Source organism: Thunnus maccoyii, chromosome 20, assembly GCF_910596095.1.
Source record: "Thunnus maccoyii chromosome 20, fThuMac1.1, whole genome shotgun sequence".
Classification (NCBI taxonomy): Eukaryota; Metazoa; Chordata; class Actinopteri; order Scombriformes; family Scombridae; genus Thunnus; species Thunnus maccoyii.
Window position 1 is genome coordinate 10435007 of NC_056552.1, and position 27074 is coordinate 10462080.

The following is a 27074-nucleotide window of genomic DNA, read 5'->3' on the forward strand; positions in this document are numbered from 1 at the left end:
TTTTCCGTGCTTACGCCAGGAATGGCAGTTCTCGTGTATGTGAATCAAATAGCTGTTTCTTTTTGGGGAGGGCTGACAAGTCTTGAAAGGCAGGGTGAGGGTGGCTCGGAACATCTTGTTTACTGTGTTCGGCTGTGTGTGTGTGTGAGTGTATCACGGCCGATAATAAAGCACTGACCAATGAAGAGTCTCGCCGTCAAGTGTGGGCCAGTGTGATATATGCTCCAGTGACAAAAGCTCCTCCAATATGCACCACTTCTGCCCAGAAAGCATTTACACGTTTGGCTGCATTACCAGACTCCATAAGAAATACTAATGTAGATGAATGGCCTTTTATAGATACAGGCAGAGGATGAACAGGAAATGAAACCACTCTCTGAACTTATAGCTGAAAGGTGGGGGTTTCAGAAGCAGTAAATGTCTAAACTTTGTGCAAGGTGATATCAAAATTTCTCCCCTGTATCTGTTGAGGGAATAGGAAGGAGAAAAAAAGGGATGCTTTGAGGAGAAACCAAAGACCAGGTCTTATATCCAGAAGAGGATTCCTAGCTTCGCCTGATACCTGGGATATGAGTATGAGATGTGCTGTCCACCAGCCCTTAGTTACTATGAGACTGCTCTGTTTTGTTCAAAAAGGCGAACAACTAGTGCAGATTCTACTGGAACCACAGGGTGTTGGGTATCCCTGTGATGAATTATATAAAGCCTAAAGCCTGCTCAAGCTGGGGAGGGAGCCTCGTACTCACCTCTGGAAGATCTTGGCTCTTTTGTCGCTTGAGAAGTTCTCCAGCTGCAATGACTCCTGGGTAAGGAAGGCTACAGCCAGGTGAAAGTAGTTGTTCCACAGCTATTCCCGATAAAGACAGAGAGATTGACAGAGAGTGTGGTGGGGAAAAGAATAAAAGAGTATTTAGCTCACCATCCAAACTCAGCTATACAATATAATTCAGTACCACCATCGCATGACTTGGGCTGGAATGCTTTATAGTTTCATTATATCAAAAGGTTTAGATGAGATGGGTATACTTGTGTGTCTGGAAGCCCTCCCAGTGAAGGGAGAGGTTGGTGATTTAGGCCACTGGCCTCCAGAGCACACTCTCAATCAGACAATGACAGCAACTAAAAGGAGTGCTACTGTAGCCACCGTTTTTCATAGCTGTGTCCGTGCAAGTCTATTTATGATGAGTTTTCAAAGCATATAGAGTACACACCTTCCTATGAGAATACTCATAAGACAAAATACATGGTTGTTTAAGCTAAAATTATACAAATGGCTATGAAAGACAGTGTGATTCCATACAGATAAATAATCTCTACACTGTTGAGCTATGGCTTAAAATAAAGGAAGACACAACAGCTTTATTCATACACCATTAAGAGACTTTCAAGTGCTATCCGTCACACCAAAACACAGTTAAAATAATAAATCCATAAAGGCTTTAAAAGCTCGGAGCAGTTTCGTTGTTGGCTACATTAACATTCTTCCATATACCAGACATTACAAGCAAACAGAAAAAGTTGCTCTATTATGGGGGAGCAGGTTAAAATATTCAGAAATGCACATCAAATTGCCAGCCATTACAGGGTAATTGATGTTCCCTCTCCACAATTTTTTTGTCAGCTGCCTTCAGTGATCATTTTTTCTATTCAGAAGGCCCGACAATGCTGCATCTGGAACATTAAAAACAGCCTCAGTGTGAAACTAAAGTGAGCGATGATTTCAAAAATACCATCCAAACCTTTTCCAAACTGCTGTTAATAGTACTTAAAATGATAATCCAATGTTGCCGTGACTGAAAGAACATTGGCTTGTGGAGGACTGGTATAAAGGTTGTTTTAAAGGCTTACATCAGTTCAGCTCTTACCTGTAGCTCAAAGTTGGTCTGATCCAGAAATTTCTTGTTCAGCACTGCTGCATACTGATTAATGGCCCGTAGGAACACTCTGGAAAGATAAGAGGAAAGTGTTCAGATCTAGTCTCTGAAATAAGTTTTTTTTACACCTTAAAACAAAGGTATTAACCTTGTATAGTTTCTAATTACATGGCCTTAAAGGTCACTTTCCGGCGACATGTGTGCAGTCTCTACTGCAACTACTTCACTTGTTAATAAAGTACCCAGGGATTCATATTCACACATCATGCAAGCACCACTGTACAAAACACTTGAACTCACAGCAAAATGTCATGTTACAACCCACAGAGGAAACGCTAAACAACCCATGTTTAAACATACAGTTCAGTTACAGTGCAGATGTTTGATTACTGAACTTTACTGCATTGCAATTACACTATAAAAGGCAATTCATGGATTACATTTACCTACATCAACACCACACAATGGCTCAAACTATTACATATTGCTGCTTCTACTTCATATATAATGTATACAGTACACCACCTCTGGGACACAAGTGCTGTTTTTTATTCTTATTTTATTTAATTACATTTATTTCTTAGAGAAAGAGAAGAGAAGCTTTGTACTTTACTTTCAATCTGGCGTACCTGGGCAGGTAAATAAACACTACATGATACAACAAATACTACAATATACAGTGACCGCCATATCTTTGTTCCAATCATATACCCAACTGTACACAATGTTTATCATTGTTACAACAGAGGACAAACTTTTTTATTCATGCCTTCTTTCTTTTATTGAGTTTTTGTTTTCAGAGGTCAGTTTTTTATCATTTTTCATGGTTCCAGTTGATGGGGGAACATTCATTCATGTTGACTATAATTTCTTAACAAAGAGGAACAAATACCAACAGAAAATATTTTCTTAGGTATGGCTAGTGTTAGGCAACAAGAAGAACTTTGTTATGGTAAGTTAAAGAGTACGGTTATGAATGAGAACTCTAGTTTTTGATGTCAAAAGTCAAACACATTTCATATCAACGTTCACCAAGCTAAATAAGGGCACTACTCCCTGCACTGGCCCTCAATGTTGTCACTGAATTTAGTAGAGCAGAATTGCCCAATATGAACTCATTCATTGAGGTGAACTGTTTTAAATCTGTAGCCAGACATTAGTGGTTTATACTTCCATGAAGAATAAAAGTTTGCCCATATAAAGAGGTGACATACAGGTTGAATCATTGTTCTTCATCTTTGGCAGACTGAGGTAAAGAAGGGCTGGAGGCTCTCCTGAAAAAAGATGCAATGAGTGCATCTTAATGAAAACACTGTCTGATGGGTTAATCCACTCTGATGTTGCAGAATTAAATGTTAATAACTTAAGTGGCATGAAGCTTTTAGAGGGGAATTATGATTGCTACTTACAGAGTCAGAGGCCCATTCGCTATTTAACTTCATTCCCTGGCGGAACCAGCCATACAACAATGTGTGTACTAATCTCTAAGAATTACCCAAAGAAAGAAAAAAACTCTTATCATGAGCGTAGGAGAAAAAAAAAGTCCAGCACAGCATATTCAATAACCTGGCTTATTTTATTTAAGAAAAAATCACCCCAGGTTTTTGTGGCTTCTGTTCTCAATCTTGGTCCCTGTGAACTCCGACGAATGATTGCCCGAGGTAACATGAATGTGCGATAAAAAAAAAAAGGCAAGGTGAAACAAGGACAACTGTGATGCCACTTGAGCGGATTGCATCAGGGTTTCATGAGCAGGCAATAAAACGGCATTAAGATGTAACGCTCATGTAACTGACACTGGCGGGTGAGCTGCCATCTGGTACACCTGGAGCTCAAAGAGATCCTTCTGCCTTTGTCATAGCCCAAGTTAAACCCTTACCGAAGCTCGGTCTCGTCGTGGCAATCAGTCATCTCACATATCATCTTGGAATCTCTTACTTTATGTTTCAGTTGCTTGGCAATAAGGGTCAATGCCACCTGAGCTTACTGGAAGGTCTAAATTTTATTGCCGTAGAGAGGGAACTGAGGGTTTCCCTCACCGCCCCGTTGAACTGACCTTGAACAGGAATAACCAGCACTGTTGAGACGGCAATGCTGTGGGATCTGGGGTATTTTAAAGCTATACAATATTCATGTACCACATTTATCTCCATTGCTGACTAAATGCTATCTGGGGCCGATGTGTGATACATATTAAGAGTCACCTTAATCATTAGTTGGAAAGGTTAACTGTCATTGAACACCTTTGGATAAGCCATTAGAAGTCCATTTCTATGTCTCTCTGGCTTTAGAGTTGGAGAGCCCTCCCTGCCCCCCAAACACACCCATCTCCTGTGCACTCAGACAGCCTATTACCACCATCCTGTCTGCACGAGCACAGGCTCCCTCTCTGTACACCTCACTCAATTTTCTGCAGCTGTGAACATGCCAATATAGTTGATACGCTTAACACTGGACTAATGCTAAAATGTGTTTCCATCCACAGCACCTGTGGGTTGAGAAATATTACTGCTCAATACCTAGGGCTCATTATTTTCTGTTTACAAGTAAAGAAAAAAACAAAAGGTTGATTATAAATGTTTTAGAAAATCAATACTACAAAAATCAAGGTAAAAAATCACTGCAGCCCAAACACTGCAATTTGAATATTTGGTTTACTCTAAGCTATGGTGATCATCCAACACAACAACTTTATGGTTGTGTTCATATGTAATTTTGTCATCTTGTTTTTCTGTAATTTGCCATCTGGTCTATTCTGTAAACCAAAATCTATTGTGTGTCTGTCCATCCTGTAAGAGGGATCCCTCCTCTGTTTCTCTTCCTGAATTTTCTTCCATTTTTTCCCTGTTAAAAAGGTTTTTTTTGATGAGAGGAGTTTTTCCTTTTTTGAGGATCTAAGTATAGAGGATGTTGTATTGCTGTACAGATTGTAAAACCCCCTGAGGCAGGTCTGTGATTTGTGATATTGAGCTATACAACTAATATTGACTTGGAAGACAGAAATAGATGTAAATCAGTTTGCTTATTTTAAAAAAATCCAGGTATCGTAGTCAATAATCTGTAAAAAAACAAAGCAAAAAAACCCAATGAGCTTTGTCTATATGGTGTGTTTACCTGGACAAGCATAGGCACAATGACTGACCTACAGAACTTAAACATGCATAGAAAAACCTGTTCATTTATACGTGAAAAATATAACTGGTTCAACATGACTCAACTTGACTGATCATTTCAAATTACCAAAAGCTGTAATTTCTACAAACATCAAGGTAGCACAGAGCTCTCGTTGCTGGGTCACACAGTAAGGAATATGAGCAAGATCAATACTATTCGCAGCTTCTCACTAAATATGACTCAACAGGCAAAATACAGCTGCAATCAACCATTTCTTCTTGATCTCTCTTTCCGGTAAACGCACCTCTTCATGGTTCCACTACTATTGTTTGATGATCCGAGCAAATGAAATCTCCTTTGCTCTCTACATGACTGATCTACGTATAGTATCCGTCTAATGGGAGATGCTTTTCATAAACATGTTTTATTAGAGTCTCTCTCTCATGTTGCGGCTCACACAGTAATGTAAACTCCACTACCTAAAAGCCTATTTGAAGCCAGGCAATCTGCCTGAGCGCAGAAATATAATGGGCTTTAACGAACAGACAGGACAGTTCCTCTGTGAGCACATCCTGCCATTAATTAAAGTGAAAAACTTAATGAGGCGGATGAAAATAGAATATACTCTCCCTCACAGTGGGCTCTGACTAAGACACTCCAAAAAGGCCATTTCAAACAAGATTAAAGGCATTCAGAGCTAATTTCTTCAACTTTGGAATAGATTTTTTAATTGTGGACTTAAAAGTATGACATTTTAAAAATGTGTTCCTTATATAAATGTGATATACTAAGAAACACTCTACTCTAACTGTCTGTATTTGATTTAGTCCAAGAGGAATTATTCATAAAAATATGTAACTACTCTACAGTTAAAAATTAATTACCATATTGATTTTAGGGAGAAGTCTTTGCACAGAGAGGAATCACACACAATGAGTGTAATTCAAGACTGTTTGTATAATATACAAATGTATAATAGCTCACTAGCCACTCTTTACTGCCACTGCTCTTTCAAGCTTACATTATTAACAAAGCCAAATGCCAGGGGGAAGATGCTCAACTGCCTTGCAACATCTGTGACGGCCAGTCATTATGCAGCAGAGGGAAAATAAGATGCTTAGATGTAGAGGGAGATGGAGAGACAATGACAAAGCAGTTCTTTATAACGTCATTACAACTACAAGCAAAATGTTAACTGGGAAATTTAAGCTGCTGCTATAAATGTAATCAAAGACTTATCAAACGGACTCAGTGTTTGCTTTATGCCTTCAGCTAAGACATCGTGCATTTCTGGGGACACCCTAGAAATTTGTAACGCCTATAAACAGCCTGCCCTCATGCTGCTTTCTGTTTTTTCATCCAAAGTTCAGCAGGGAAATCAAGGTAGCTCTAATCATCTCCAGAAATCACGGGCTTCCCTATTTTCTGCTTAGGAAGACAAAAACATAACTTGGAGATCTGTTAACTTTTTAATTAGGCAGTGCAAGAGCAGCATAGCACCTCCTATGTATTAGCGTTATTCCGATACTATATACATCTGACATCATTATGATAAATATGCTCCATCAAACTGTCAGTGTCAGAAAAATCACCCCATTACTGCTGATTGATGAGTGTGCTTGTGCATTTACATTTCGGCACACACAACAGAGGGTTTGCTTTTTGCACCCTTGTTGCATATTTTTCATCAGCTGACTTCCTGCAGATGATCTGCACCGCAGACACCTAGCGCATATGCTAATGAAAAGTTATCAGCAGATCATACTTGCTAATTGAGTTCAGAGAGCATCCCAGATAATGATCCCAGTATTTGCATACTAGCCTGCTGAATAGCTGGCGTATCTGCCTGTGCTACGAGATAAGGCAAGGTCAAAAACCTTCATTATCAGACCAGTTTATTAAATTAGATTACCTTTATTTCAGACACCTGATCTAATATTAGATCAATGTATCTGTCAACATATTTTCAACCCAATTCCCACTCCAGTGTGACAAATTTCCTCCTGTGCATCTTAAATACAGTATATCTGGGTCTTGTTAAAGTTTATCATGGCTTTTCAGATAGACTAGACGGTAGGAATTTACACCAAGCAGCACAACTCAGGGAAGCTAAAGAATCACTGGAGTGAGTCAAAATACTGCTCTCATCTGTTAGACCCGTCCATTTAAACAGAGAAAAAGAACTTTCTTACTCCACTTTAACATTTAAAGTACACTTTGAGCAATGAAGAATGAGCCGGGATGATAGCGCCAAAGTAAAATTTTTGTGCCAAATACAAAATTGGTCTTTTATCTTAAAGCTGATGTCAATTATGTCCTTTAATTAACGCCTTTTAATTAAAAATCTGGAGCGGTGAATGGTGGGGTGTGCCAAAACACTAAAAAAAACATAGCATTAACGTGACATATTTATTGAGTTTGTCGGGTCACATCTGCTGGCTGACAATGCCAGTGCTGATACATTTTTATAATTTTTTACTAAATAATATATTCAAGATTAGCTCACTTGGCTAGTCAAAGAGATTTGTTCTATCCACCAAATATTTCTATAGTTTGAACATCCTCTATTAGTTAATCAAAAGACTGGCATTATGTAATTTACGGTCAATCTCTGTGAGGCTGCACTAAGGTACGCTAGCACAGCAACATGCTCGCCATGACAAAGCTAAGATGCCAATGTTAGTAGGTATAATGTTTATCATGTGATCTTAGTTTAGTGTGTTAGCATGCAAATGTACAGATCACCAAAGTGGCTGCAAATCATCCTCAGGGGAACATGAATGTCTGTTTGTGCCAATCCATCCAGCAGATGTTTCAGATATTTCACAGGATGAAAGTGAAAACTTTGACCTGCTAGTGTGGCTAGATAAAAAGTCAGGGGTCACCAAAGTCATTAGGCATAATCCTCTCTGCACCATTGAGATATGTACCAAATTCATGGCAATCCATCCAAAAGCTGTAAAGACATGTCACCCAAAACCAAAAATGTCAACTTGCTGGTGGTGTTAGAGGAAAAGTCAGAAGGCTTCATCCTCTGGGTACCATGAACATCTGAACAAAATTTAATAGTAATCTATCAAATAGTTGCTGAGATATCTGAGTTGGACTCAAAGTGGTGGACTGACTGACATTGCCATCCCCAGAACCCAGCAGCATGGTAAGCAGACATTGGTAAGCAGACATTGGTAAGCAAAAACTGGTAAGCAGACATTAAATGTTGGTCACCTTAATAACATTCTTTAAATCATGATGGTAAATTAGATATTATTTTAGTTTCAATTCTATTTATATTATAAATGGCATACAGTAAAGCATTGTTTTTAATCTAGGTAATATAAAACAATGTATATTATTGATATATACTCACCAGGCACTTTATTAGGAACACCTTTGCAATCTAATGCAATCCAAGCTCTGCCATAAATTCTTCTTTTATGAAGCTTTTACATTTTCAGTTCTCATTGATACTGTCAGAAAGGCGATAATTCTAAGTTATGTTTATTATTGAGGTCATAGCAGGTGGTGGTGTTGTACTGGAGTACATTATACTAAAAAGTGTTCCTAATGTTTTGTCCACTCCATTAACATACATGAGTTTTGACTGAAATGCATTAGATTGCACAGGTGTTCCCAATAAAGTGCTTGGTGAGTGTATATGGATATACAGGCATTCACATACTGTAAACATGCAATGACTATAAAGGAGAGCTCTGCAGGAATAGTTCATTTCATCTCTTGGAACTTACTGAGAGAACCAGAAGACCCTCAGAAGACCTTTGCTGCATTTCTCAGTACAAGACCAAACTGATGACAGAGGCCAAGTACAAGATCACTTTCGATATGAGTTTGTGTGTGTGTGAGAGAGTTGACACGCACGTAATGTGTATTTGACCCTATATGCAATGAAAGCGAAAAAGATATGATTTCTGACTGACCCCACAGATCAGTGAAGGCCTGTCAGTCATGTGAATACTGTGGGAAAAAAAAGCTGCAGTCCCTTTGACTTGGCGGCACCAGCCATTGTGATGCCAGCATCAGAGCTAAAGCGCGCTAGCTACTGCCAGCCTACTGTATAAACACAGAGATCTGAGATGTAACAATGACAGCAGAGGTGCTTTTCATCCAGACAAAAAGTTTGTGACGAGGTGAATGGATTACTAATGAGACAACACAGTCTGATTTTAGTCAAAACTCCAGATACAAGTAAGCCAAGAAAACTCCCACTTTCCGTACTGGAGTCATAGTGTTGGCGAGGTTCATGTTTAGCAGTGAATAAGATAATGAGGCATATTCAAAGTTATCAGATGAATCACGAAGCAATTAAAACAGATTCTAACAGTCTAAACCTTTAACGCAGTGTCTTTCTTCACAATTTCTTTTAAAGACAAAAGATATGCCTGTAGAAAAGTACAGAAGAACTTTTTGTACCCAAAACATCTATAAGCAAATTTTTGCACTCTCTCTGGCACTTTTTGATGCACGCACAGCAATGTTTCATACAGTGATAGTGTTTAATTGGATTCAAACTCTCGGCAGCAGTTATAACACAATCAGTGTATTAGAGATGATTATATAGAGCCTTGGCATATTAGCAAACTGACACTCATGCCACATGTGCCCTTTTAGTCAATGTTGATTGCAGTGTGCATCACTGCTGGTTTGAATGCCAAATTAAATACACATCAGATATGCAGTCAAGAAATGGGGCCATTTGGTTTGACATACTGTTAGTCTAAAGACAGAAGTAATTGGATTACCAAAGTGAAAGGAGCATTCATCAAGTGTACTGCAAACATGTCAGTTACGTTGAGAGAGGGAAGAAAGAAATGAGCTACAGCATATTCACTGGGTCTCCAGTGAGGCGTTTGCCTCAGTGTAGTAATGGATCCTAATTTTATACCTGACAGAAAAAATGTCATTCCCTTGTCTTTCCAAACAAGAAAATTTAGAAGTCAGCGTCATCTACAGAACATGGGTGGAAAGTAAATTACTGCACAAATTTGAGGAACTTAAAATTTACTGCATTTTATGCTACTTTATACCATATTTTCTACTACTCGACTGCATTTTATAGAGAATTATTTTCTTGTTTATTCCGCATCAGTCATCTGAGAGCCATAGTTATTAGTTACATTGCAGATTAGAAATTTAAATACAAAACATGCTGTAATCTTATAAATAACAATGCACTATTATAAATTAAACTCCTAATGTGCAGGTGTGGCTTCTTATGAGATTGTTGATTACTTGGTCCCTAGGACTGGATCGTCATTTGATGTGTGAAATGTCTGATGAAGTTCATTTGACCAAAATGTAGCAACTGAATACATTTAGTTTGAATAAAGTAACAGTGTGTGGGAGCTCCTACAAGTACTTTAGCTCAGCCTTGAACACTAATTTAAAAAAAATGCTGCTTACATGTTAATAGAATAATAATACACACTGAAAGGCTGATGGTGGCATTCTGTAAAATTGTTTTTATTATGGTACAATTTGCTGATGATGCTTCTGTACAGTATAAGCATAAAATAACATTTTGAATGAAGGACTTTCACCTTTACTGGAGTATTTTTACATGGTGGCGCAGCTACTGTAATGATCTTCCACTCAAGGCTCTAATGTGGTAGGTCTAGGTCACAAGATAGTTTTTCTACACAGTAAGCAACCTGCTGTTTCTTAATATTGACTTTGATAAAACCACGTAGAGAGAAAGCACATCGGATGTTATCGTTCTTAAGGGGGAACAATTTAAAACCGACTGACAAGGTAAGATCACAGCCACTCAAATGCACTGCAGTCCATGGGAAAAACAATATTACCTGTCTGGGCAAAGGCTTATCAACAAGCAGATACACACATACTGACAGACATGAACACAAACTCCAAGTGGTAAACTCCGAGCACATTCTGTGAAGGCTGTGTGCCTGGCATTTACATCAGAGCTATCTGAGTACAATGAAAATGTAAGATTAATGTAAAGCTAACCTACACTGGCATTGTGGCAAACAAATACCGATACATACAGCAGCACCTGGTAATGCAGTGCAGTATGCAACAGTACATCACAAACCATGTTTCATGGCTCTCTCATGGTTCATCTATAAATCTCGAGATTGCAAAAATTACCAACCACGGCTCGAGAATGAGGACACAAGAGAGAAAGTAAATAACTGTCACCGCATTAACAAAGCAGTGTTGCAGGAAAGCCATGTGAAGGTCAGGCTTTTCTTCTCAGCTCACAATACAAAAAAAACATCATTCTTGAGAAGCTCTGGTAATGTGCATAAAAAGGAGATAAACAGATCATTTGGAAGATTTATTGGTAAATGTCATAGCATAGCAACAAATAGTATTCCTTCTTAAAGCCACTATATTCCATTTTATTATAATAATATTGGGTCCGATTACTACATGTAATGTGAAAGGGGTGTAGAACAAGTTGAGAGTTTTAAAAAAAACCTTTGCATTGCAGAACCAATCCAAAGTCTTTAGGGTGGCCCTTCATATTGGGGTGGTGACAAGCAGTTCACTACGGAGGAGAATGGGGGGGGGGGTGCATAATTTCTGGAAAGGTGTGTCTTTGACAAAATGTAAGGGCTGTAGGTTTGTTAGCGGCTGTTCTCACCACCGTTCAAGCAACTACTGTGCATTTAGAAATCCCCAGACTTCTGTAGGCGGAGATCTCCGATTGTCTGGTATCGCGAGACTAGTGACAAACCAACACAGAGTTATCACTTAACCATGTAGTAGTTTCCCTCAGCTCTACAGAGCTTTGTAGCATATTTCAGCACATTGTTTTGGTTTTCAGCCCACGGCTTTGCAGTTTTGGTTCACTCCCTATGCTTTTAGTGTCATTTCCAGCTGCAACAGTCAGCTATTTTCAGCTAAAAAATCTCTAAAAAGCCACGGCACACCATCTGCACAGGTAAACATAGTGTAATATTTAGCTGCTGAAGTCAGATAATTCCCTCAGGAGTGGATGAAGATCAAAACAGAGCAAAAAGGAATGTGAATATTGGACTTTAAATTAATGCTAATGTTGCTCTGGATCTGCTGGATGTGTAAATATGCAACTGTTTGCTACCGATTTTGCCACATCAACACAGTTAATGCAGGTTTAAAATTTTACTGCAAGTTCATGGTTAAGCTTTTCATAAATATTTACGACACAAACAAAAAAAAGGTTAATATTTTGTAGAAAATGCTAATTCTTTCATGGGTTTTAAACAAATGTAAAATTGTTGATGTAGATATGATATGATATTTTGGAAATTAAATTGTATTTCCAAAACATTTCTGGTATTTCTATATAAAAAAATCTTCCTTATCCTTATGTCAGCAATGATTGTCTCAATGATAGTATGTTGAAAGGGGAGATTGAAAGAATTGAAATAATCTTTCAGTTTTTTGAGACCCACAGGGCCACAAAACTGAAAGTGACCACAACTGGAGTAGAGAGTTATCGTTTAATGCTCTGTCAATAGCCTTCTCTTTAAGAAGGGGGTATGTCAAATCAGATACCCATATGTCCACAGACACTGTTTTTTATCTTGGTGGGTGGTGGGTTGTACAAGGGCAAACAGGATCACAACATCACTGGCAGTCTTTTTACTCTCTGAGTCCTCCCTTCCTTCCAGACCTGCCCTTCAGGTCCTGGATTAATCATCGAGAGAACTCCAAACGGCAGCCATCCAGCTTCAGAAACCCTCTCCTAATGAGTCTGTGCGGGACTGATGGCACGGGTTACCGAGTTAAAGAGCTGCTTCTTCAGCTCGCCTGGGCTTTCATCTTTTCATCTGCCACGCAAGGCTCTCTGAGAACTCCCCATTCATCTCTCAATCCACTATTCTTACACATAATTAACAGCTCTGCAAGAAACTTTGGGTGTCATTTGGGGAAATGAACTGATTTTGAGAAGGCCATCTGATGTTAACTCAAATCTAATGCATTAAGAGTTTTATTACATGTCCCAGTAAGGCTGTAAGGCATGAAAAAAATTATTTATTTATTCTTTTGTATGCCAAATGAAGAGAGAAAATAATGCAACGACTTAAAGATAAGTTTAGGTCCACACACTGTGTGGATATTATCTTCAAGACTTTTAAAACTTAATTTGCTAAAATTAATAACAAAGATTATCAAAAAATATTTTGCTGTTGACGTCTTTTTGTTGTTAAAACTGTTAAGCTTCCATAGTGGGAGAAAAAAAAACACTCAACACTTTATCAATTTGTTTAATATCACTAATTACAGTTCATTATCTAACATAATTTTACCTCAGTCTGTTAATTAAGTCTTTTGGTTGCTGCAACATCCACAGCTGTTCAATTGCTTACCCTCACGACTAGACGAAAAAAAAAACATTACCAATGAACATTGTTCAGATTGATGATGATGGCTGCACTTAGTATGCAGTGATTCAGCACATCTTGGGCTATAAGGTTGAAAAGCGCAGAGCTCTTGAAAAGTTTACTATGCAAATCTGTACGAGAGCACATTTAGCTGACTGAACAAAGCAGCCAGCAGCTGTTGTCTTGTAAAGAAAAAAATGTGAAACAAGGTTTTCCATCCCTGGGAGAAAATAGATAGTGAATACAGTAAAAAAAAAGTAAATTCAAATCAAGTGTCATATCTGCACTCCAGAAGCTTTTGCAATATTGTCACAAAAGGAGCTTTAATTGTTTGATATCCTCAGAGCCTGATACACAGAAGTCTTGACTTGTTTGTATAAAGAAAATAATGTGCAATTTTGTAAGTTCTGTGCACTAAATAAACATATGACCACTGAAATATTTGTGTCAGGGAACATGTAATCAAGTTCACAGCCAACCATGACCTCAGCAAGCAAACTTGTTCCCTGGAATTTTTGGAGAACAAGTGTGAGTCCATCTCGGCTGCCAATTAATTGTCGCTATTAAGCAATGGCCAGTTGGCATTGGGCAAATGGCAGTCAGTGGCTAACCAACCTGATGCTGCTGTCCCCGGGGCAATTAGAGCCCATAAATCAGTTTACAACCTGGAGGAAGTAAGAGGCGATGGGTGGAGGAGGAGGAGTGGGAGGAAACGACTGCTGCTACTGCCGATGCCCGTCTCATTAGTGGTGCTATCATAATGTGTCGACATGAAAGAACCGTCTGCTGGTGCTGTGGGTGGAAATCTGTGTGCTGAATGTGGCATGTGCGGATTGCCCAGAAACAAGACACTATGGGGAAGGACTGAGGGATATTCAAATGTTCTTCATGAGGCTTTTAAATGTATTTTTTAAAGTCCTAAAAATGTTTTGACATTACTAGAAAAATCAGTTACAAACCACTTGACAAAAACAGACTGTGGGGGTTCAACACTATGTTGCTTATAGTGCTTATAGTAGAGAAACCCAAATCTTCACTTCCTCTCAGCTCTATAGCGCTGTTTAGCCTCTTTTGGCTAACAATTGTTTTGGATTTACGACACATTTATGCTATGGTTCGCTCTCAATGCTCTAATTTTTCAAGCAGCAGGCAGCTGTTGGCAGCAAACAATCTCTGATAAACCCACCGTACGCTGACTATCCAGCAGACAAAATTACAAATTAGCTGGTGAAGACAGTCAAACATCTGGCAGCTAAAGACTCATATTTGCTCATGAGGCGGTGGAGACCAAAACAGGGCTAAAAGGAGAATTAATATCAGATGACTTATATTGATTTATGTCGCTCAATGTCTGCTGGATGTGTAAATAGACAACATCCAATCACAGCCCTTTTAGTTTAACCAATTTTGTACAATAGTATGTTTTTTGTATGTTTTTTTGAGAGGAATTTTTCTTCTTAACATTGCTTTAAAAATACACAATGAACTCGAAAATGAACTTTATAATGAAGTGGTAGTCCTAGTTTAATGTTGCAGCCTCAGAGACCTGACACTTTGAAATTTGCAGACTGGCATCAGTCTCCAGCGCTCAAAGAGTGCACAGCAGAAGAGCATGATGCACTCAAACAGTTTCTTATGCTTTTAGATTGTAAATGCAAAACATTTATAGCTCTCTCATGGGATGAATGGATGTGTCACCTTGGGTTCGTTCTGTGGGGAGCGGCGGGGAAACAACCGATCAAACACACACTGACGGATCGCGATAAATGGAAGAGTTTTGCTAATTTGTCGCAAAGCCGACACCTGCAGTATTCAAACGGGCTCAAGTATAAAGACTGTGAGATGAGTCAGACTTTGACAGGCTTATTTTTCATCAAGTTGAACAATGATTTAACTCCAGCAAATGGCTGAATGCACTGACTAGAATGCAGAATTAATCTCTCGGCTGTCACAAACAAGTGCGAGTAGACAAAAGGTTCAATTGGGGAAGATTCTGCTGAGGCACGGGAGATGACACATTGGCCTCCAATCTGAGAGTCAAAAAAACAAAACATTTCACACCCTACAAAGCATGATCTGAGAATGAACTGCCGGGAGATCAGTGATGCTTATCACATCCCCAAAGTTTCTCTGTAAAGTACAGGATCACAGAGGGTATGGAGTGAACAAGCTTGTTAGTCCAGTGCATGCATGTGGGAGCGTGCCTTGTTGATGTGTCCCGTGTGTGTGTGTATGTGTGGCTGAGGAGGGTCAGGACTGCGTGTTTTTATTCCCTGACATTGCATCTCAGTCCACAGCTGAACAGATGTGATTTGCACACTTTCAGGGCACAGGGGAGCATCATCACCAAGTTACACAGTCGTTCTCTGCAATCGTGACCCAGGTGGCTGATAATGTTTTTTAGGAGGGACTGTGTGAATTCCAAAAGGAATTTGGCTTGTAGTAATTAAATGGACAGATGAAAGTAATAGAACTAAAACTGAGAAGCGGTGCAACCTCTAGATAAATATCCTAGCTGATGATGATGTTGGAATGGTTTTGGAAACAGTGGGCAGGTAGTCAAAGTGCTCATAATCATCTAGGGGCTGCCTCCATGAGCTTTGCACCTGCTATAAATGGCCACTTTAAAGCTGCGCTCCAACAGAGCTCAGGTACTCTGCTGTTGTTGTTATGTGAGAAGCCATGTCATTATAGTTTTAGTACTTTTCATTGTTTACTCCAGTTAATGTTCCATAAACTGGCATGTAAATTTCACTGTGACCTTAACAGTGATCTTTGACCACAGTGCAAAAAACATCCAGCATTTTTAATAATGCATGGATGCTGGTGGGGAAAAGGGAATTTTCTTTCTCAGTTGTCAAAAAACTGACTTAAGGTTTTTATCTGACAGCTGTTACTATGCCCTTATACAATAGAGCACAACAGTATATTCTGGTACACGTCTCTTCTGAAAAGATACAAATGGAAGGATAAAAATTTTTTTTTTTTAAAATCAAAGAAATCCTTTAACTTTTTTTCTAACTTCATCTGACAAGTGCACAAAAAACACAGCTGTTGACTAAACTCCTGAACTGCAAAGCACATTCCGTCTCTTTTTATATTTTCAACAAAAATGGAATCAGGCAAGTTTCACATTAATAAAACAGAAGGCTGCGGCAGCACAACAAGCAACAAAGTAGAGAGATGCTGAGACTAAGTTTGGAGATTAGCAGGCAGCATACACCTGAGCATCTATAATTCATGTGATTGTTTGCGGCTGCGCTTACCGCTCATCTGATTGCTGCACTGCTGAGGCCTTGTGCCGATATTTGCATGGAGAGAAAAACATTAGAAAATATCCTAACCCACTTCTGACTGCTGTTCCTTAGCAACAACATTGTAGGGAGTTTAAAGCAGCATGGTTTATGTGTGTGTATGTTTGTGCATGTGTGTCTTAGCGGTGTTGTACTTACTTATTTTGCATCATGTTCATTATGACCCAGTCCGAGGGGTAGACGTTTTTCCCAATGAGATCTTTAAACATGATGAATGTTTCCATTAGGAAATCCTGCAAGACAGAGAGAGAGAAAGTTTTCAAAATAAAAACTGTAATTCTTCCCACCTCCGAGATAAGAGCAATCTGAAATGAACTGTTACGAGTTTGTGGCTTTCAGGCAGAAACAGCTTTTAGATTAGTTTGTAAGGTCAGGGTGACTTATATATATTTCCCTTTTGCAGATGGAACGTGAGACCAATATGTTCGCATGTGTTGTTAGTACAATGAGATTACAACTGTCTTCTCACAGGAAAACGATTCATGCGGTATTTAGATAACATAAGCAGGACATATAATTATCCACTATTAAAGACATCAAAACAACTTGATAACTAGGTGCAGTTATAATACGAATGAATTCTCAGATCTACCTTCTCTGCAGCAACATCGCTTCAAACCCGTCTTATCTTCATACCTCAGGGCTACAAAGTCAAATCAACTTTTTTCTGATGTTAAAGCTCTGGTATCTTTTTTTTTTCTTTGACTTATTCCTCTATTTATTCTTCAATCCTCTCTCTATCTTTCTTTCTCTCTCTCTCTATACATAGATATATGTACACACATATTTTCAAGGGACACAAAGGTATATTTTACTTCTTTTCTCAACACGGTTTTGCTTTAACCCTTGAAGTTCTTTCTTGCTTGAATCGTTCCATCTTTAAGATAATGATAATGTCACACCCACAATAGCCTGCTCTTAATATCAGTAGCAGCTTTATACCTAAAACCTAATATGCATGCAAATCTATTTCTGGCTGCAGATGTTCACTCCTGGATGAATCCCTGGGTTTTGTGGTGTCGTGTTTAGAGAAACATTGCAAAACAACAAAGTCCTCTGGGCTGCAGCCAGTTCTGAAATGTGGATATGGCCCACGCCAGCAACAGGAACAATAAATCTGTGAAAAGATCCAACTTCATCACAGTGATTGTTTATCCTGCTATGGGAACCAGGCAGGCAGCCTCATACAAAAACTGTGTACAATCATGAAGGTCAATGAGTTCTATTCGTGTTTATTTCTTTTCACAATCACCTGAAAAATATCATTCACGCCTCAATAAAGATATGTAGATAAATAAATACAGCTTTTCAGACTGTGCAGGATGTTAGTATACACATGCTCAGTCAAACAACAATAAGCACAAATAAGTAGTAATTCTATCAATTCCCATTTATTCATGTAATACCAGATAAAAACAATATGTTCTGTAAGTCAAGGAAAGTTCTCCGCCTACTTGGACTTTATAAAGTAATATACATCAGATTCATGTCCTTCCTATGATGCTCAAAAGTCATTTGTTGGGGTAAAAGCAAAAAGTGGGACTTTCTCATTGGTAAGAATGGAGGAACGTAATACTAATCTGGCAGCAGATACTTGAGAAATACCGCTTTGAGGGAGGAATTATTCAGAGCTGAAATCCATAACATCAATGAGATTTATCCCTCCTCCACAACTTGTTGGCTGCAATGAGTGATCTGCTTCCCTTAGGAGTTACTATCATCAAGAGCATGCTGTACATGTAGCAGCCTGGGAGCAATAACTAACAGAAATTCAATTTCATACTTTATTGTAGAGGGAAAAAAGAAATCCTAACAGATCTAATCTAACTTTTGATTTCTAGAAAAGACAGAATACAATGATATTGAACTACGGGCCTATGTTTTAAGTATTACACAACAATGTAGCCTGAAGTGTCTCATCTACTGGACATCACCACACTGATAAGGTGTACTCACCACCACATCACTCCTTATCTTGCCAAAGGTGCTGATCAGATGAGCGTAATGATAGTCGTCCATCTGCCTCAGTGTGGCAGTCATGCTGGCCACGAAGCTCCCCTGGAGAAGAGAAAGAAGTGCATTCAATAGACAATCAAGTTCAAATTGAAGGCTGAGGATAGAATGACTCTGTGCCTCTGATTTTGATGGATACTGACTAGCTAAGATGATTGGATCTGAGTACTGAAGCAGGCCTGACCTCCCAGGTTTGAAAAGGTAGACGCCATCACTCAGTGGCTGATCTCATTAACCTACTGCCCTCCACTCCCCAACTCTTTGTCTCCACTGATTATAATGCCTGTGAGGTCCCTAAAGTGCTGTCTTTACTTCGCAGTGCGCTATCCTGGCTCTGGTTAGTACGCTGTACATGTGCTGCGAAGAGCAGATAACGGAAGGTAAATGTGTGGTGGCTGTGTGGAGGGAGGTTACCGCTAGCAGTCAACTGTCATGCCAGTGATGTGTCTGGACAAAGGTAGAGACATACTGGAGGAAAAGACTGGGAGAGGGACTGCAAATGTATATTGACAGTCATCATGGAGAGGAATGAACACAATGAGGACATATTTTAGAGGGGCCCTTCTTCATGATTAGTGTGACTGGATTGAAACTCACAGCAATAGATGAATTAAGCAAGGGATTTCTACAGAGATTCATGATAATCAGCTATCAGAAGACTGGTACGATAACAAAAGCAAAGTAGAAAGACATAGATGACAAAGAGATGATGTTGTAAGTGTATTAATTAGGCTGTTATTAAGCAAACAAAAGATGTGGCTCTAATTAAAAATAAATCTAAACAATAAGAATCCGAATTTGCATAAATACTTTTGAAGAGTGAGAGCATACACTATTATTGGAAAACTTTCATTGCTGCTCCCACACAGTCTTACCTCAACTAGCTCATCAAAAGGAAATGCACCAAAGATAAGAGAAAGTAATTAAAACTGCTTTGTCACAGAATGCATGAAAGCACATCCAGATTAATAAGTCTAAGGTGTGATAAGTGTTAAGATGCACAAGCAGTACAGGTGACTGTCTATCTCCCAACTCAAAACTACTGAACTAAGCATCATATTGCTGGAGTGAGACTGATGGTTTTCCATGACCCGTAGCGTTCATCATTAACAAACGGCGAAGAAAAACTGATCAAAAGGAAGAAAGAATAAGGCCAAAATGAATATTTCCAATGTGACAACCTCTGACAGATGCATGACATGGCTTCAACATTTTTGTAAAGTTGTAAGGTTTATTTTCATTCATGTAATGTGTAAAATAGAATGAATTAGAGTGTACATATACAGTATTTTGGGTTTCCGCCAGTATATCGCAAGACCGGCGGCCCGCCAGGCATGAATTGACCCCCTGCTGGACCTAAGCATTGGGAATTTTTTTTTTAAAACGTATTTTAAGATGTTTTCTAATCTAAACCCCACCCCCCCTCCATGCTAGTTAATCATCACAAGGCATTCTGTATCACCGGAGAAATTCTCCTTGAGCTGTAATTAGGCCCGACCTACCAAACACAGCGAAGCAGAAACGATGCTGAACACTCAAACTCGCTCTTACCTTAACCGACCCCACTCTCTTTATTTTTTCCTTGCTTTCTGTTGATGTTTTTTTACAGTCATTGTTTGCTTTCTGCATAGCACTCTGTTATAGCATCAGACAAATTATCATTATCATCATATGTATGGTAACTACGCTTGCCATAGCAACACTAACTGTAAGATAATCATGCAAAGAACAAAACAATCACTAACATCTATTATTCATGTTTCCTTCACTTTTTCTTTCTTATGGTACGCAGAGCTGATGACTGCTTCGCTTCCCTCTCTGTAATGCTCTACAAAAACCAGCGTGACTCATGTTATATTAATATGGAAACATTCTTCTAGAGCACAGAGGACAAGACTCTTTCATCTGTAAGGGCATGTAAGCCTCAGTTACCCTCACTTCTTCAGCATTAAAGATGGAGATCCCCATTTAGACAGATCCTGATTAGGAAGTACCAAAGAGACAAGTGTGTAAAGTACATAAAGAGACAGTTCTCTCATACTTCTGTATCTTGTTATTCTACTTACTAGAGAACAAAAGGATGCAGATACTTTATCACATACTTAATCACATATTTTTTATCACTTTATGATGACATGTGATCTTCGTGGCATTGGTCTCTCTGGCTTGAACAAAAGTATTCCAAGACTTGTTTGATGATGTTTAGCTAATCTTTCTTCATTTTAATTCTAATATCCCAGATCCAGGAGTCTAGCTGTCATGAGGGACAAGCACTGGTTGCTGCAATTCTCCTCACATTGGGCAGTCGCTTTATTAAAACGCAGAATGATCAGGATTTTCCTAAAAAAACAATGTATAGACTTGTAAAATAATCCCTCTCAATCATCACTTATGACCCGCTAGAAGTGTGTGGCGGCGTCTCTATCTGCAGAGACCCTGCCCTCTGCCTGTATTTTCTTATTTTGCTGTGTTCGGGATGTTTCTGTGCATGTCTAGCCCCCCCCCAGCCAATGACAGAAAGTGTGCAGGGTGTTAGGGCGGGACTCGATAAATGTAGCGACATAGTGCTGCACTGCAGTGTAGCGCTTCGGGTGTCGTTGAGCCGGGGAGGAGGGGTCAACTTTGAATATAGTCTTTTCCAAACGCGACTGACAAATCCTACTCTTTCTGCCTTTAATAAATGGAGCGAGGGCTTCAAAGCAGACAGCAGTCTTTAGAAGTCATTGGTGCCTGTTGCAGCAACTCCCCTCGCCATGCACACTAGAGAGGCTGGATCAGCTGGAGGGTATCCCACGTTCATTCATTCGTTCTTCCGTTCTCTCTTCAGCTGTGAATGAATCCCCTTGATAAAGATCCTTCGGAGCAAACTTAACACGCTGTAAGCCTCAGTGTGGGACTTGCCATAAGGCTCCATTGCTGCATACAGTAGCATAAGCCCCTTAAGCTTACGCCCAACGTTCGATCAAGACTGCCAACAGCACAGGCACACATACGGCGACGTTACTATTGATTTTATTCCTGTAATGTGTTGCTCATGACTGAATCTTAAGTTTCCAAACAAGCGTAATTGGTACTTGAGGCGCCGAGATCAGCTGGCAAAGCCTGATGACAAATTAAATATAGGTAAGGGATCTAGCTACCATAATCCCAGCTTGATATGGTTTCTGTGTGGAAGAAACAGATAGAGAATCTCTCCTGGAAAAAAAAAAAAAAAAAAATTCAGACCTTTCACTGTGCAACAATTAAGATCTAAATGTGGAACAGGACCACATGCCGCACCAGCTGTTGAGGCGCAATGTGAGAAATGGAGATGTGGGGCATGACGGCAAATGGAAAAGTTCAGGTATGCTACTCTGAGATCTCCGGCTCTAACTTGACGAGTGCAGAGCAGCGTGGTGTGATAGTCTTCGCTGTCATCTAGCTGACGCAACAGGTCTATCAGAGTGAGCCAGAAGAACTCAAAAGGCCAGCCTGTCCTCTCATGGCTCATCTCTCCACTTTTATCACTGGGATGAACCTGGTACCGTTACCATGACAACGCTCTTATTTATTTTTTTTTTACAGAGAGAGACAGGGTGGAAGGAAATCAAATAAAGCAGGCTAAGAAAAGGAGGTTTTTTTGGGGGGGGGAAGAAGTCTCTCCCTCACTAGTCACAAGCAGACCTATCGGTTTTGATTTTGGTGTGAGTGACAGAGGTATGTGACACACCGAGCAGTGGTAGTCGATAAGGAAGAACTAGAATATACTTCTTAAACTGCATGCCTGGCAAAAAACAAAACAAAAGACTCAAGGAACAGAAGTTGAAAGGTTGAGAAATCATGTCACAACTCCTTTTACTGCTTAAATCCCCGACATAAAAGGAGCTCCTTCATCAGCGATGAAAATCCCGCTTTCAGACAGAGAAGGTGACACCGTACACCTGTTTAACACTAAAGTGAGAAATCAACAAGACGAGAAAATCTAGAACCACGCTAACAGCTATGTGAGGCTCGCTTCTGAGATGACAGACATGTAAATAACATTCAGGAAACACTACATTTGGCACATTTTGCAAAATGATGATTAATAACTGTCCTAAATTGCAATTTTGTAAGTACAACAGAGTATCCTGTCCCATGAAGGGAACACGGAATGAATAAATGAGGGAGCGATTTCAGACCCCAAATATAAAGGTCATTAGTAAATCAAGAAACCAGAATTATGAGATTGATAACTAAGATTTCACTAGAGATGAAGGATGAGACAAATAAGCTCAAGATGCTCACAGAAGTCAATCATTTAATAGCCACCAATTGAGCCGTCATCGATCTCAAGCATTTATCTACTGAAACAATTTCTCAAGCTAAACAACAATAACCCGAAACTTACTACTGATATCTATCACAGTGTCCGGAGGCTGCACATTTCTAAAACCCTGCCTCCATATCCATCTTATGCTTGAGGGCAAATGAGGCAGAATCTTAGCAGAAATGAAAAAGTGGCGATTAGAGGGCAGGGCCAGATCCATTACATGCCGCTCTCTACCTCACATCTCTCTGATAATTCATCTCACTTTAGCGCCTGACAGCAGAGAAGCAAAAATTGATGTTTGCTCTAGTAGTGAAAGGTTGCCCCATAAACAGAGCATTGTTTTAAGCCTTTAATTAAGCCGGTGGGGAAATGGCGCTTGGGTCTCTAGAGAGACATAGACTGAGCCTCAGCCCATCTCCTGAGGAGAGAAAACTGACACAGGAGCAGAGAGAAAGATGAAGAAGAGGGGGTTATGACCAAAATGATTCCCTCTCCCCCGTCTTCCTCTCTATTAGCTCCAGGCCCGATGCAGATATATGAATTTGCTGGCTCATTACAACAGAAATTACTCAAGCACACAGAAAACCTCACATGGACACTATGCCGTTTAATCAAAGAGGTATGAAGACACTCCTCCTATTCAGACAACAGTGACCTGAACTGCTAAGTCATGGAGGCTTTGGTTGTAAAGAAAAATAAACTGGAAGAGGCAACTAGCAGCACACAATAAGATCTCAATTTGTATTGCTTTCAATTTGCTTCTTCAGAGAAAGCAGAAAGCATTGTTGAAGCCGAGTTTCAGAAATTTCCACTGAGATGAGTTTCTGAAGACAATTCAAATGAAAAGGGGAAATGAGATCAATAGCCCTTGACAGAGGAAAAAAAAGGGAGGAATAAATACAAAAATATATAAAAATGCATAAAGTAGCTGCAGGTCATCAACCTTTAAAATGTCTAAGGGTGAGTCTCTTCGTTTTTTGTCTTATTCTTTGATAACAATCAATTTAAAGTCCCTCTCCACTCAAAAACGTGTTTTGCTTATTGTGACTGCAGCTGAGTGTTTGCTGTGCAGAATGATGTATGTGTGATGAAACTGGAAGGCTGTTTTCATATCCATCTGCTGAAGGGCCAAAGTTTCTCTGTGTTCATTGAAACTTTGAGTTTAAGGGGCGGGCCTATGAGTCTGATTTGTGACATCACAACTAGTTTGGAGGCTAATCGTGGTCCAGTATGGCGACTTACACAAGTGTGATGTGGAAACTCGAAGCCTCCAGTGCACAAACACTGAGAATGGACTTTGCAGTGAAGTAGGAAACGTATTTTATCCAGCAGTTAAACTTTTGAAATGAACATTATTTGCCTTCATTAATTCTGGAGGTAACTCTTTTTTTGAGGAAAAACATATTAGACACCTATTATTATTCCAGAGTAGTTTTATATATCTTACAACATGTCTGGAGGGCAACTTTAAATTATAATTTCCTAGCCAAACCTGACTCAAAACACTATATATTTATCACTTAATATATATTATGATATGGTATATGTATGCAAGATTACAAACAATTAAAATGTGATAGAGTGAACGGTGTCCTGCTGTTAAATGACAAAATTCTCCTTATATTTACATAAAAACCAGAACCTCAATAACTCATTTTCATTCATTTGAAAAACTGAACAATATAATTATAGTGTCATGATGGTTTTCCATTAAAAATCAACAGATGAAAATATTTATAATAATTATTATAAGTTAAAAAAAATGTTTATAGGCTGAATTACATGCTGTTGTTATTTTATAGAAGCAAAAATAACTTAATACAGCTGCTCTAAAGTCACTGTACAGTGTATTGTGTCTTTTTGCTTCTGTACTAGAGTAGTAAATCTATCTGTCCACCTCCTTATTCTCCTCACACCACCGCCAAACACACACAAACAGCGCAGGCAAAGAACAGAGAGATTGGATAGGCAGCAGCACTCCAGCGCTTTTCACACCGGCCTGTCAAAGGGAGGCAGAGCCGACACATGCTAGGTATTTGGCCACTGCTACAGGATTCAACGACGAGCCCACTTGGCTCCAACATCAGGCCAACGAGGTGGCAGGCGGACGGGTCAGCCTACGGAAAAACGAGTGAAGGACGAGGACCTGTTAGAGGCCAGCTGAAACCGTTCACACTTCATTTTCTTCTTCAGCAGCTTTTGGCGTAATGCATTGTGACATCCAGATAAACACTTCAGAATACATAAGGATAAATAATAACCACGAAAAACCTGGGCAGCCAGCCATGAAAGTGACCCGTTATGCCATTCAATCAGACAGCATCCAACTTAGACAGGCTTGAGGAAACACTTTCACACTCTAATACATCAAAGAATTATACTTCCTTGAACGGACACCTTAATTTACACAGGAAACTTCATTGGACCAAGGCCGCTTACTTTCCCATCTAATGCCAAGAATACATCGCATGCTGGTGAGGAAAATAGCCTAAATGTTAGTGATCATTGCCCGGTCAATGTGACGGATTGCACAGATGGACTGGGGCATGAGGGTGAATGTGTGGGTCAACAATGTGTTGTCATGTCTTGAAGCCATAACACACTGTCCAGATTGACCAGACTATTTGTTACTAAAGGTCAAAACCAGCTTTAAATATTGTGGTGGGAGACAGTCCACACTTTGAATTAGCCCGTGGCAGTAACTGGACCTGAGGGAGACCATTTTTGACATTCCTAGAAAGAGTTAGAAGTGCAATACCAAAATTGCTCCAAACAAACTGCATGAACCCCGCCGTGATATTTCTGTTTACTCGAACCTGTAATAAGATCAAATTTTAACATAATTTTCCCATCATGTGACTTGCATGACAAGCATGGTTGATATATGCATGCTGAACTTTAAATTAATGCTTTGTTTTACTCTGGCTGCCTTTTTTTTTTTTTTTTTTTTGGACAGGCTTCGAGCAAGCTTTGTACACACATTTGATGAAAAGACCAAAAGACTGCAGCAGATGGGGACAAACTCTCGCTGACGTATCTGCTAGGCACTATTTCAGCTTTGCTCCTCACTCTGAGACTTGCTGGGGCAGTACTGCTGCACAGCAGACACTCCATATCAGCCTGTCAGCTGAGATACACACACACACACACACACCACACACACACACACACACACACACACACACACACACACACACACACACACACACACCTCAAGCATGCACACACAAAGCTTTCCCTCTCTTTTTCACGATTGCTGAGAGATCTAAGCTACAATAAATTGACAGCTCTCTCCTCCATCTAGTAATTCCGTTCCATCCAGATATGACACTCAACACTCTAATGTACTCTGTGTGGATGAATGCACTCAGGTTCTCAGAGGGCAGATTTGATATGAAGCTGAGTGGCGACAGTGAGGCTACTAAAATGAAAGTTGGGAACAGCAGCTTAAGAACAGTTTAGGTGGGAGTCAAAACAGATATGCTCTCAACAAAACGAGAACAACACGTGGAAAATCAGAATAGGAAGAGCAGAAAAAACAGGTATCTTCCTATTCCACTAGATAATGCTAACACATAATACACCAGTTAGTGGTATGACAGCAGTATGAGCTTGGAAAGAGTGTGGAGCAGGGCTGGAAACGAACCTTTTTCTGCAGTGTCCCACAACTGTCCCGGATTCTACTTTCAACTGTCCCAGACTTAACAACCATTGTCCCCAATTGAAGTTTTATTTTTTCCCCCATTATAAAATTTCTGCTCATTGAACCTTTCCATCAGACAAGTACAATAGGTTGTACACAACAGTCCCATTATTATTTAGACACTTTCATTTATTATCATTAGATGACATGTAAGAGAACACATGTATTGATAATGACCAATACAGTGCAACTCAATTACTCAATTAGCGACCATTTATACACAGAGCAAATTGCTCGGCTGCCCTCAGGTCTAGTGCTGCTAGCTTGATGGATACACGTTCTCTGAGCTAAAAATAGCACAAAGATGCAACAAAATGTAACACTGTGTTACACAAGTTTCACAAAGTTATTACAAATGTAAACATATACACATGTTAATGAGTAACTAACTTAACACTTCTGCATCGTATGATG

General features: G+C 39.5%; 1 protein-coding gene across 3 annotated transcripts in view; it reads right to left on the bottom strand.

Moving 5' to 3' along the window:
* Window positions 1–27074, bottom strand: part of dock1 (dedicator of cytokinesis 1) — a 186024-nt gene that overhangs the window by 45694 nt on the left and 113256 nt on the right. For all 3 annotated transcript variants that reach the window (XM_042396800.1, XM_042396802.1, XM_042396801.1), the window contains exons 28-31: window positions 18610–18711; window positions 16792–16886; window positions 1866–1944; window positions 747–847 (exon numbers count right to left, since the gene is read on the bottom strand). In XM_042396800.1, the coding sequence (XP_042252734.1) occupies window positions 747–847; window positions 1866–1944; window positions 16792–16886; window positions 18610–18711 (377 nt within the window). The remainder of the gene's footprint in view (window positions 1–746; window positions 848–1865; window positions 1945–16791; window positions 16887–18609; window positions 18712–27074) is intronic.